General features: G+C 41.1%; 1 protein-coding gene across 9 annotated transcripts in view; it reads left to right on the top strand.

The window, feature by feature from the left end:
• The first annotated feature begins 939 nt into the window (after nt 1–939).
• RBMS1 (RNA binding motif single stranded interacting protein 1) overlaps nt 940–12,746 on the top strand; it is a 212,328-nt gene continuing 200,521 nt past the window's right edge. For 3 of the 9 annotated variants that reach the window (XM_060152786.1, XM_060152789.1, XM_060152787.1), the window contains exon 1: nt 940–1,135. In XM_060152786.1, the coding sequence (XP_060008769.1) occupies nt 1,061–1,135 (75 nt within the window). In that variant the 5' untranslated portion in view covers nt 940–1,060. The remainder of the gene's footprint in view (nt 1,136–12,746) is intronic. The other 6 variants (XM_060152793.1, XM_060152794.1, XM_060152791.1 and 3 more) reach the window with 3 other exon arrangements.

Below are 12,746 nucleotides of genomic sequence, written 5' to 3' on the forward strand. Positions count from 1 at the left end.
TATTTGTTGTGAGGAGCGTGTGTGTTTGAGTGCTTTGCCTCCTCTTGTGCAGAGGGCATGATTTCACCTCTCATATCTCACCAAACTCACCAATCCGAAGGACACTAACCCTCCCAAGGTCACCTAGAAAATTAGTGTTGTGGCCTGGGGGGAACCGAACCCAGGTGTCCCCACTCCAGCCTTGTGGTTGGGCACTAAATCATTTTCCTTCTCTTGTGAAAAAAAAAAAAAAAAACCATTGGGCGGGGGGGGGCGGGGGGCGGGAAGTGAGAGATGAATCAGATTTCCTCCTCTTTCCCCCTTACCTCCCCTCCCCCTTAAGGAGATAAAAACTCATGAAAGCAAACAAGGTGTCCACTCTGCAGTTCTTAAGTGCGTCCCCCCAAAGAAGGTGTCCACTCTGCAGTTCTTAAGCTGGGTCCCCCCCAATCTACCCCCCACCCTCCACCCCCAACACAAAGCGATTCGGGCTCCCAAGGCTTCTGCCCGTCAAGCCTGGGAGGTGAGGAGTGGTTAAAACTCAGCCCTCACCTCCAGCCGGTCCCGGCTCCGCGGCGCCCAAGCCCCGCCCCCGCCCGCCCTTCCCCCACGGCCTCGGCACGCCAGCCCCTCTCCCCTCTCCCCTCTCCCAATCGGGCGCACCCACCCCAGATGCCGCCTGGCACCGAGCGCAGCCGCCGCCGCCGCCGCCGCAGCAGCACTTTCCACTTGTATTGATCACCTCCCGGCCCCGCTGAGCCTGCTCGCCGCAGCAGAGCGCGGCCAGCGCGCCAGCCCTTGGCAGCCCCGGAGCACTCGGGCTCCGGGAGGCAACTCCTTGCGAGCGCCCTGTCCGGGGTGCCCTCTGCGCTCTGCAGTGTCTTTCTCTCTGTCTGGGAGCAGAAGAAGGAGGAGGAGGAGAGGGAGGAGGAGGAGGAGGAGGAGGCGGAGGACGTCTGGTCCGGGCTGAGAGGTGGAGCAGCGGCAGCAGCCGCCGCCGGAAAGGGAGAGGCAGGAGAGACCGAGACTTGGAAACCCCAAAGTACCCGCGACCCTGCACGGCAGGCTCCCTTCCAGCTTCATGGGCAAAGTGTGGAAACAGCAGATGTACCCTCAGTACGCCACCTACTACTACCCCCAGTATCTTCAAGCGAAGGTAAAGGGGCGCCGGGGGCGGGGGGCGCCGGGGGCGCGCGCGGCTCCGGTCCGGGAGGGGCACGCGGCGAGCCCCCGCCGCCTCCGGTGGAGTTGATGGAAGGTTGCTAACTATAGCGCTGGCCTGGGCGAAGCCCGGCGGCGCGCGGGGCGGCGGCTGCCCGCGGAGCGGAGTGCTGGGATCGGGTTACAGAAAGCCGCGGGGGGAGAGACTAGACAGGAAAGAGCCGCCGGCCCCTTCCTGGCCCGGGAAGCGGGGAGGGTCGCGGGCCGAGCGGCGCCCTTCGCCGAGCCTTGGCTGCTCGGCTGCCGACGCCTGGGGCCCGCGGCAGCACCCGCTGGCGGCGCGGATCTTCGAGCCCTTCTCCTGGGCCTCGCCCGGCGAGCAGTAACTCTCGGCTTCCCTCGGAGTGCCGCGGAGCCTCCCGCCCCCCGGGGACGCCCCTCAGCCTCCCGCGCGCGAGACAACTGGGGCTCGAGGCTGGGGACGGGACTTTTTCCTCCCCGCCTCCGGCCCTGCGCGCCCGCCCCTCGCCTTGATCTTTGTGCGGTGTGGCACTTCACCTGGTTACTCATTTCTACTTTTACGCTGTTGTTTTGGGTAGAAAAGTGGTCAAAGTTCACTCAGCGTTCATTGATGTCCCTTTTAATCTTCCCTGTAGCTTCTGCAAAGGAGGGACAATGGGCAGATTTCGATGCAGAGAAAGAAGTGACTTAGTATTTAGTTTAGAGACATACTACCGTATATGTTTACCACAGATCGATTTCCAGTGGTGCTTTCTCAAAAACGGCCTTGGAGCACGCGTAGGTAACACAGCGGATGACATGTAGTCATACAAATTGCGACTGGCTTTCCAGGGACCCTGGGTACGTTGTTAGTGGGCCTGTCCTATTTTGACAATAAGAATTTGATGCCTCCTGAACTCAGGAAAAAAAATACTGGGTCCGTGAAGAGTGAGGGTTTCACTGCTTTGGAAGCTTTTCCCCACAGTTTGGGAGGGCAAAAGTTGGATGCACCAGACTTCTTCAGCAATTAGCATCTCTTATCTTGACTCCTGGTGCCCTTCTAGATCACAAAAGATGCAGCCTCTGAACTTTCTTTGGGAGGTTGTAATCATGCCCTGCTTGCTGGCAGAGGGCATTTCTGGCCTGGTGCAGAGAATCTCTGATTCAACCTTGATAAGCTTTTCTTTCTTACAAGTGTGTGTGGTCCATGTTATGTACCTACATCATAGTTTTGTATGTGTCCATGTAGAAAGGACACTTGTTAGCATAGAGACCTGAAATTTCTTAGCCCTCAAGGGCCTCATTTTCACCCCCCTCCCCATTTTCATTTTACTTTGGGTCGCCACAAAGCGGCAAGATGGTAGCAGCAAGGGTACCCATCATTCATTCTTGTGTGGTCGCTGCTGTATTTGTTTTCAGGGAGTGAAGGGAGGTACCCGTGTTTTGGTGAGCTACACTGTAAATATAAGTTGTTCAAAGAAATTTTGAAGTGTAATCAATGCTCTACCTTTTAGATATCATATATGTTTAATGCACTTGTTTAAATTATGCAGCAATGGATACCTAAAGGACAGCCTATTCAACACTTAACTACGAATAATAAATAACATACACTCAGGTGAAAAAGAAAAAAAGGCCATGTTTCTACAGGCATATTCACCTTAGTAATTTTTATGTACCATTAGTAAGTTAGAAACCAAGTACATAGCATTTAATATAGCTAATGCAATGCCATTTGGCTCTTTTTGCCCCGTAAATAATTGAAGAGAGAGACAAACGGCAAGAGCCTGCTCTAGTAATTAGGGTCGGATCCCAGAAAGCTTTAGGGCCCATTTTCTGAAAGTGTGCTTCCTGCATAAAGCATTTAATATTGATTTGTGTTACGGTAAATGACATTCTCAAAGCATATCTTGCTGTTTCTCCTATGAAATCTGAAATCCTATTATTCTGAATCTCTTTGTTTCCGGAGAAAGACACACATACTCACTTGACCTATATAACTTGGTATTAAAGTTTGATAATTAAATCTAAATTCCCTGTTGTAAAGTATCTTGATTATCTCAGGAAGAGGCATCTCCTAAAATGTAAAGCGACTAGATGCAGATTTTAGGTAGCATAGTTCAGAACACATAGCCCTTTTTGTCTCCCGTATCTCATCTATCTCTTGGTCACATGGTATTGTGAGTCATTAAAAAAAATAGAGACCTGATTTGATTTGTAGTCAGTTTAAAAACAAGTGTTACCTAATCTACCTAAAGAGTTAGTAAACTGACGTAGAATCTGTTGTCTACAGTGACGATCCTTGCCTCTGTGTGTGTGTATTTTAACCTTCCTGAAATATGGGATAGAAAACATCACTGTTTAAAGTACAGTGATGTGTTTGCTAGACAGAATTGTTTTGAAACTTCTGTGTGGAAGCTCTATCAAAAAGTGAGGGATGGCACGATCGTTTACCAAGTGATATTTGACTTAAACTTGTGATCCAGAGATGGATGTGTTTTGAATGGAAAAAGAATAAACGGATGGGATTTCTTTTCATTAGAAGGAATAGACACCAATGAAAATGGCACTTGAAAATGAGTTTTGTTGCCATACCGTAAAAAGTTAACATATGTCAAATCATTCTTCGTATGTTAGCCATCCAGAGTCTTTTCAGAAAAATGTAGTAATTTTTCTCTATAAAAATATATTAGTTACTTCTGCATTCTGCTAACAGTCAACAACCAAAGGAGCTTGTGGAGCCGGATTACAGTGTGTGACCATATTGGTATGCTTTGTGCTTTGACAGAAAAAGACAATTGTTAGAAAAAGTAATACAGCTGCATTAGACATAAAGTAAAGTTGAGGATGTTATAGAAAGGCAGGACATGGGTGGAAATGAAGGAGACTGCGAAATTTTTATAATGCCTTAGCGTAGAGTAACAGAGATTGCAAGTAACCTGATTTTACACGCTTGTTGAGTTTTTTTGTATTTCTCCGTTAAGGGTGGTCTTATCACAGCAGGGTTCTCTTTATCACCTGACACATTCATTCTAAGGTGCAGGTTGATGTAGCTTCATAAATATAAGCACGTATTGTTCTAAAGGATTTTCTAAATTATTAAGTGACTTATGCCGTATTACTAAAAATTAAATTTGGTATCTACTTTTCAGATACACAGGAAAAATTCTGGTAACGTAACATTTTAATTAGCATTTTGTGTGTAGACATTTTCACTTATTGCAAGGCAACCCTTGAATTCTGTTTGTTTCAAAGATATCATGATGTACATTACTGCCAATATGTGTATGCAAATATTTATGGACATCGAAATACTTATTCTAGTTCTTCTGAAGAAAGGGAAGTACAAAATGTTCTTTACATGGTTAGCTAATATTTCATACCAGCTACAAGCAGTTTGACACATTTGTGTCTTTATTCATAGTTATATTGTTTTGTGTACTAAAGAAATGTTCTACACTAGAGAAATGTTTGTTTCTAAAACAAATGTTTGTTTAAAAGCTATTTTTGTATAAGTGTATGCCAAAGAACATACCTGAACCTAGCTTCAAAATCTGAAAAATAATGAGTAATATAATTTGGTATTCTATTAATGAAGCTACTAGAAAAAAAGCAGCTTTTCTGAATTGAATTTTTGGGTGCATTAACATTTTGTTGAATTCCTTAACTTTTCCTTAGTCATAGTCAAATGAATATTGTATCAATCTGTTTCTCCAGGAATGAGAGATCATGATTTGATACGTGGAACTACTGAGTAGATTAAGGTGACTTGGAGGTACAGTGGCATGATATTAAAACTTGGGTTGCTCTGTGTCTTGAGAAGTAAGTACGTTTGTGAGATGAATAAAGTTTGCTTAAATGCATCAATACAGTAATACAATATTTTACGTGATGAATACACCTTATTTCCTTAAGTGAGCGGGGTATTGTGGCTATCTGGAAGTGGTGTTGGAAGCTCAAGATCATGGAAATGCTAAAATCAAGATGCATTATGATGAAATATTGTAGCACCCTTCCCCTCGGATAGCCATTTCTTTTGAATTTCCATAATGCATCTTATTTTTTTATATGTTGGGAGACAAATCTTATGCTCCTAGAATGGAACAGGGAAAGATAAGTGAAGAGAAGTAGGAAAGTATTCAGTCCTTTAGTATCAGTATAACTAGCTGTACCTTACATGTTTGGCAATCTTGGCTTCGAATTTAAATTCAAATATGGGCAATTTCCATGTAATACACTTTCAGGAAAAACATTTTTTTAAGCTTTACTGATATATCTCTGAGACTTTGTATTTTGCTTAACGGTTTTTTGGAACTTTTAAATTATCCCAGCTTACTTAATGAGTACTGAAATTTTAATAAGTCGTAGGTCTTTACACTAAAGACAAAGGGACCTTTTTCCCTTTTCTTTTTACTAAAGAGGGAGTTGCCAGGAAATAAAATTCTTTTTTTTTCCCTATGTCTGCTTAACCAATAAAAATCATGTGAGGAAGATCTAGAATGGAGATAAAAATGATATGGACACCTAAATGTTGTTCATTCTTTTTAAAGATGAAGAATTTCTTGTCTAGTTTGTTTTTTATTGGATGCTCAGTTCCCTAAAGTTTATTTTCCCCAAGCATGGTGTCCTTATCCCACACTAAGTCTCTCTTCAAAGGCTATCAGCCCTCCCTATTTCCTTGCTTGATTTGCAGAACAGTAGGTGCTAAATAAATGCTTGTTAGTGACTATTATTATTCTGAATAAGTACATGCAAAATTTTTTTAGACCAGAAAAATATTATAGACCAAAATCTACAAATATAATAACTCAGCCTGATTTTCTAATGAAACCTCAATATAGTTTGATTTGAATGTTAATTTATTTTGTTCCTATAATGAAAACTTCAAACATTTTATGAAGTGAGTAAGATCCCTAAGATGAACCACATATCAATTGATCCGTGTTTCATTTATGGAATCAAAAGTGCCTTTTTTTTTGGCAGTCTTTATTAAAGAATATGGTGCCAGAAAAAACAACTCATAGTATTATATCAAAGAGGGAAATGTTACATGTGATGAATTGGTGACTCAGCCTGTCTTTGCCTCTTATTACTGGCCCCCACCAACAGGATTCAAACTTTTTTCTGCTCAATTTTCAAGAAAATCCTTATTTTTCAGAGTATTTCAGATGTGGTAAAAACATGTATTCATTTCATGGTTAATAACTAAAACATAAACTAGCATTAAGGTGTTCAGAATTATAATTATCTCTGTTACTGAGCGTTGTATAACCCTAATATGACATTCAGCCACCTAGCTTTTTATCTCATTCATTGGGTATTATAGGAATATGCAGGAACATATCCAGTTGTTCTTAAGTGGAAGTGTTTTATTCAATGTAACATCGCTTATTTTAAAGAAAGTGTAGTAATGATATGTCAGTGATTTAAATGCAGTGCCGTAATATTTGGTACAAAACTAAACCATATATTCAAAATTGAACATTGGGCTTGGGGATGTTATGTGGAATGAATGTAAATGTTCTGGTTTCTCTGCTGTATCATTTTAACGAGTAAGTAGTAAAACCTGGTGGAACTCGGCTATTCCTCGGGAGAAGCAGCACTTGGATGATACAGACATTTACCACCGGGAGTTTCGTCAGATGGTACACAGCAAAATGTCTTCTTACATTGTGTGTGTCAAACACACATGCAAATTTGAGCATGCACACAAATTTGATAACAGAAACCAAATAATTTCTTAATCAGGTAGAAATGTGGGGAAAAGTGTAAAGAGAATGGTGACAGCCAAGCCAGCAAGCTAAATGTGTATCTCACATATTTGAATTCCTTATTTTTGCTTAATGCATCTAGTCTCCTTAACATAATTATATGAATATTTAAAATTTTCAAACAAACATTGGAAAATAAGTGTGTCAAAGATGGTGAGAGAGAAAAAGGGGGCAAAAATCAACATCTAGACCTCCTAGAGGAGAAAATGTTCGGTCTAAAACTGAACATCGTCATTCCCCATATATTTTCTTTTAGCTAATTCTTAAATGGATGCATTTACCATTTTAGAGGATGGAAAACAGTCTTCTGGATGACAAATATGAAAACCTAGATTCTAAAAGAGAGATTAGATGCTTATATCAACAGCTAACTTACTTATAAAAACACACAAAATCAATGTCTGGTGCATGATTGCCTACAATGGCTGTAAATAACATCTGTATTCTGGAATTAGGCTAAATTTTAATCTGGTGTTTGTGGGAAATTGCTGAGGCTCATGAAGGGCTAAAATACTAACTAGGCTATCGTATTTCCTTAGTGACCCCAGAGCACCATTCTCTGCACTTGATATTAAGAAAGGTTAGGGAGTGTAATATCTGGTCCCTGCTCTCCAGCTGCCAGGGAAGACAGAATAGACACAATTCAAGACATAAGCAAAGAATATCTACAAAACAGTACACCCAGGAAGGCAGCATACCAACCAAGGGTCTGAGTGACAGGAAGGCACTCAGATCTATATGTGGGATGAAAAACAGTGCCATGTGTACTGTGAGAAAAAGTAAAGTGCTAATAAAAGTTCCAGTAAACCTGGGAATTTTAGAAAGAATTGGGCTTTAGATGAATGAATGAAAATTTCTTGAAATGATAATCACCATTGTTTTGTATATTTTCTGCTCTATAATCCTTTTATGACTACTTAGAGCTTTAAAGAATATCACCTTTTTGTGCTTCATGTTAACTCCTTCTCCTCAAAGTTTCATATACAATTACCTTATTTTACATTATTATTTTTCCAGTTTTATGCTTATAAGTGTGCTATTAAACCCACCTATTAGGGTTGTGACAGGCCGAGAATATAATCCTTAAATGATGACATAATGGTTATATAGAAGTATTACATTTATTGTTTAAACCATTTGAAGTGATGTTTATTTCTCCTAATTTATTAGCCTTCTTTGGAGTTTTGTTATATTGCTAATTACATCTTTGTGTGCCTGCAATCTACATCTTGATAATGTGTCTATTGTGAGCTAGCATTTCTTCAGAAAAAAACAGATTTTTTTATTATTCCTGATCTTTCATGGTTATAGCTTTTTATTCTCTTTATTTGGTCATTATCTAGCTTTAATTCTTTTAAAATAAGCTGTTTACTCTGCAATGGAGCTAAGTCCTTCAGGAGTCATATTATCCTCTGGCCTCAGTGTGAGACACAGAACCGATCCCTCTGGCTACCCATTGAACAACCAGTGCTATTGGGCTGCTGGGTCCAGAAAAAGAGCAATTTCAGGGAAGGTTTTCGTGCAACAAAACTAGATCATTTCATTGATATGATAAATAATTTTTACTGATCTTGAAGGAAAAATGCATCATCTTCCCAGCTGTGCAAGTGGGTGGGCCTTCTTTACATGAAAGTTGAAAAATTTACTAATAAGAATGGGCAGAATTAGATGGATACATCATGGAATTCTGTGCTTTTTCTAAACTTGAGTTTCTTGGGGCGGGGAATCAAAGTTGCCGAAAAAGAATTTTAGATTATAAACTTACATTTCCATTATACTTAAGCCCCTCAAATGACACTATACTATTTCCCCTGTTTAACACTTTTTAAACATGATGACTTTGAGACTTATAATTGGGAGTATGTTTGTGCTGGAAAACCGCTTAAACCCTTCCTCACCTGTAGAATAGCAATGAAATATTTTCGCAGTTTGAAATAAAGTCTCAGATAAAATATTTGGTTACAAGGAAAAGTAAATCATATCAGAAATTTGTAATACCACCAACTTTACCCTTGTCTTCTCAACAATAACTTGGATTCATCACCAAACAGGTTTTTGACAAATGCAGACATTTACAGAAAGAAAAATTTGCCCGTTTTTATTTTCAGGTCATTAACTGAAATACTCCCCAAACCCGCTCTGCTTCCTACAGAGCACAGCTTTGATTAATTGCATTGCTTTAAAAATGAAAGCCTTAAAAAAAAAATTCCTAATCTCAGTTCTTAGGTTTTATTCTACATGATTATTTGCATACCTTTATTAACAACAACACCACAGAAAGAACGGGCTAGCAGAGAAACTTCTATAGCTGAAATTCTATAGCTGGGCAAATGATATTTTTTAGAGCGCTATGTGATTTGTTCTGTGACTGGGTATACCTTATCTGACAAGCGAATTGTGTTTCCAACAGGTTTTGTTCCAGAAATTTCACTTATCAATTATTTAGAACTTGAAACTCATCTAGTATATTTCACATATAAATTGTTATCTTTAATGATAGGGTCCCCAGCCAACCCATAAGAGCTTGTGAAAGTAACCCAGTTTATAATTCACATACACATGTTCTGTACTGGTCCTACCGTAGAACCAAATCATCACACGGGGACAATGTTTCTTGGAGGAGGGGGGTGAGTATTCAGAGTGGAATTCGGGGAACCCATCTTGGCCCCCTTTAGGGGACTGAGGAGTTTTCCCTAACTCACCTGAGGGGCAGTGGGAAGACGAGTTCCCTTAGTCCCTCAGAAGGGGCTTTGAGCTTCTAGGACTGGGAACCGGGTTTCAAGAAGAGATGGGAGGTGTGGCTTGTGGAGTCACGTGGGTCAGGGATTTGCGAAGCTGGGAGTTGTGGGTTCAGGAGCTTCTCGCTGAGTTAAGGCCCTGGGAGACATCCTCGCTCCTCGTTCCTGAGACTAGCTCCCTGCTTACTTGTTTTCTTTCCCTGTGTTGGCCTCACTGATAATCTCTTGTTCCCTTTCCTCCTAGCCCACCCTCAGTTTTCATAAAGCAGTCCCCGGCTATCTAAGAAGTAGGGCTTTTCATCCCTAGCTCATCACTGACTAGATTACTACAGCCTCACAAGCTTTCCTTCTCTTCTCTAGCATGGAATCAAGCAAACAGCTCTTGAGACTGGTAACAAGAAGGATATCAAAAGACAGAGAAAACATTGTCCAATACCATCACTTCTCTTATTTTCACCAAGTCCTGGTCCAACAATGGTTCATAACTCTTAGGGGAACCTCAAACCTTGAGAATCTGAAGGTGGCACATTCCCATTAACCTCAGATTTTTACTGGGACTCAGCCTGTAGAGCACAGGTTAAGAATCCTACCCTGAAAGGAGGGCAAAAATGGAACCAGCCTATGCTTTAGAACACAGCTCAGACCATAGATCCCTTGGTATTTTGTTTCTGGATTGCGGCTTGACACTGGGGTGAAGAGCTAGACAAAGCCCAAGGGCCTGCAAAGTAGGAATGGCAAGGGTCCAGGGGGTTGGGCAATCTCAAAGCGTGCTTCCTCTTTCCCGTCTCCTTTTCCGCCACTCCTTCCTTCCCCTTTCTCCTCCATTCCTGCTTCTACCTTTTCTTCTTGCGCAGTAACAGTAGTGCCACTGTGGACTGGCTTCTGGCCAGCTACACGTGTGTGTGCCCAGTGGTGAATCTGCCAGGGTGACGGCTGCATACAAGCTAGTCCCACTGCGTCTGCCCAAGTCAGGGACCAAGTGGGTCTGACTTAATTTGGCTAAAAAAAAATCTTTGCTACCTCTTAATGCTACAGATTATGATTAAGAATTTGCAGTTCCCTCTTTGAATGGGATTTTCTTTCTGATTCCTTATCCAATTTTATATGGATAATTTAAATAAAATTGTATTTGGTAATGTATAAGTGTTATAGAAGCACAAGCATGATGTAATACTTTGAACAAAAGAGAATATAATTAGCATAATAAAAAGTGTTTTGATGCAAATGTGGGCTCTTAATGAGATTGGAACTTTAAATATGACATAGTGAAATGGTAAGCTGCATACAATTTTTCTGTACCCATAATAACATTTAAAATCATATGTAACCATTTTTTTCTGTTTCTTGAATATTTCACACAACTATTCTTTAAAAATAACCACGAAATATTGTGTTTTTCTGATTGGCAAAAGACTAAAAAAAGGTGTGTTTCTTACTTGGTAGTAGTTCCTCAGATTTTAATTTTAATAGCAAACATCTTAAATGTTGATTTCGATTGCTTTTTTTAAAGAGTAGATTATATCTTAACCTATAAATAGGATTTCAAATGACAGTGTTCTTTTCTACCCCTCTATCTCTGTCACCAAATTCAAATTCATGTCTCAGCAGTTCGGGATGTTCTTCGGTGCATATCCTTTGAGCCTTCAAAATTTGATTTGACTGTGTGTTCTGACGATAGCTTGTTCAGATAAGCACACGGTGATCGTCATCTGTGTGTCTGGGCCCTAATGAACATCTGCTTTCTAGGGCGCCACAGGAGCACCTTTCTTTGTTTCCTCTTCCTTTGCCTTTTTGATTTGAATCTTGTTAAACCCTGCAATGGGGTTGTTTTTCAGTATGCAAATACTCCCATCTCCCTTTTTGGAAAAGAAAAAAAAAGCGCCAGATATTTTAAACATGAACGCGTTGGGAATTTAAAAGGAGTCTGCAGGAAGCAAGTGCACAACTATAGTTCTACTCTTGACCACTCAGACATGTTGTACTAAAATCATCTAGCTGAGATCATAGAGTTGGAGCTACCTGGTGGGCAATTTAATTAAATTCAACCAACACTGAGCAGGCATTGTATTAGGCCCTGGAAGGTGCAAATATGTAAATGAGGCATGATTCCTGCCATTGTAGAGCACGAGATAATTTTATTTACTTGTTTATTTAAAATTTTTATTTTAGGTAGAACATATATATAGTATAGCGCACACATTTTAAATATATAGATTGTTATGCTCATGTACTGGCCACCCAGGTCACTCTATGACATTTCCAGCACCCAGAAAGCACCCTCATGCCCCTTCTCACAGTTTCCTCCCCAAAGGTATCCGCTAGTCTTACTTCTTTGTAGATTGGTTTTGCCTATTCTTGTACTTCATAAAAATGAAGTCCTGGGCTTCCCTGGTGGCGCAGTGGTTGAGAGTCCGCCTGCCGATGCAGGGGACACGGGTTCGTGCCCCGGTCCGGGAAGACCCCACATGGCGCGGAGCAGCTGGGCCCATGAGCCATGGCCGCTGAGCCTGCGCGTCCGGAGCCTGTGCTCCGCAACGGGAGAGGCTACAACAGTGAGAGGCCCGTGTACCGCAAAAAAAAAAAAAAAAAAGGTCCTGTCGTATGTATCCTTTTGTGTCTGGCCTCCTTAGCTCATCAACATTTTGGTCTGATTCATCCATGTTCTTATGTGTAGCAGTCGATTCTTTTTTTAATGCTATGTAGTATTCTATTAGAGAATATATCACGATTCATTTATCTGTTCTACTATTAATGGGCATTTGGATTATTTCAATTTGGAGCTGTTATGAATAAAATTGCTGTAATTATTCTTGTTCATACCATTTGGTCAACATATGCATTTAGTCATAAGAGAGGAACTGGTAGATCACATGATATGTGTATGTTCATCCAAAATGGTAGATATTACCATTTTCTAGTCCTACTGGCAAAGTGTGAGAAAGCTATTTGCTCTGTATGTCACTAACACTTGGTACCGTCGGTCTTTTTAATTTTAGCCCTTCTGGTGGGTGGTATCTCATTATGGTTTTAATTTGCATTTCCCTGATGATTAATGATGTTGAGCACTTTTTCATATATTTATTGGCCAGTTGGATCT

Source organism: Lagenorhynchus albirostris, chromosome 6 (assembly GCF_949774975.1).
Source record: "Lagenorhynchus albirostris chromosome 6, mLagAlb1.1, whole genome shotgun sequence".
Lineage (NCBI taxonomy): Eukaryota > Metazoa > Chordata > Mammalia > Artiodactyla > Delphinidae > Lagenorhynchus > Lagenorhynchus albirostris.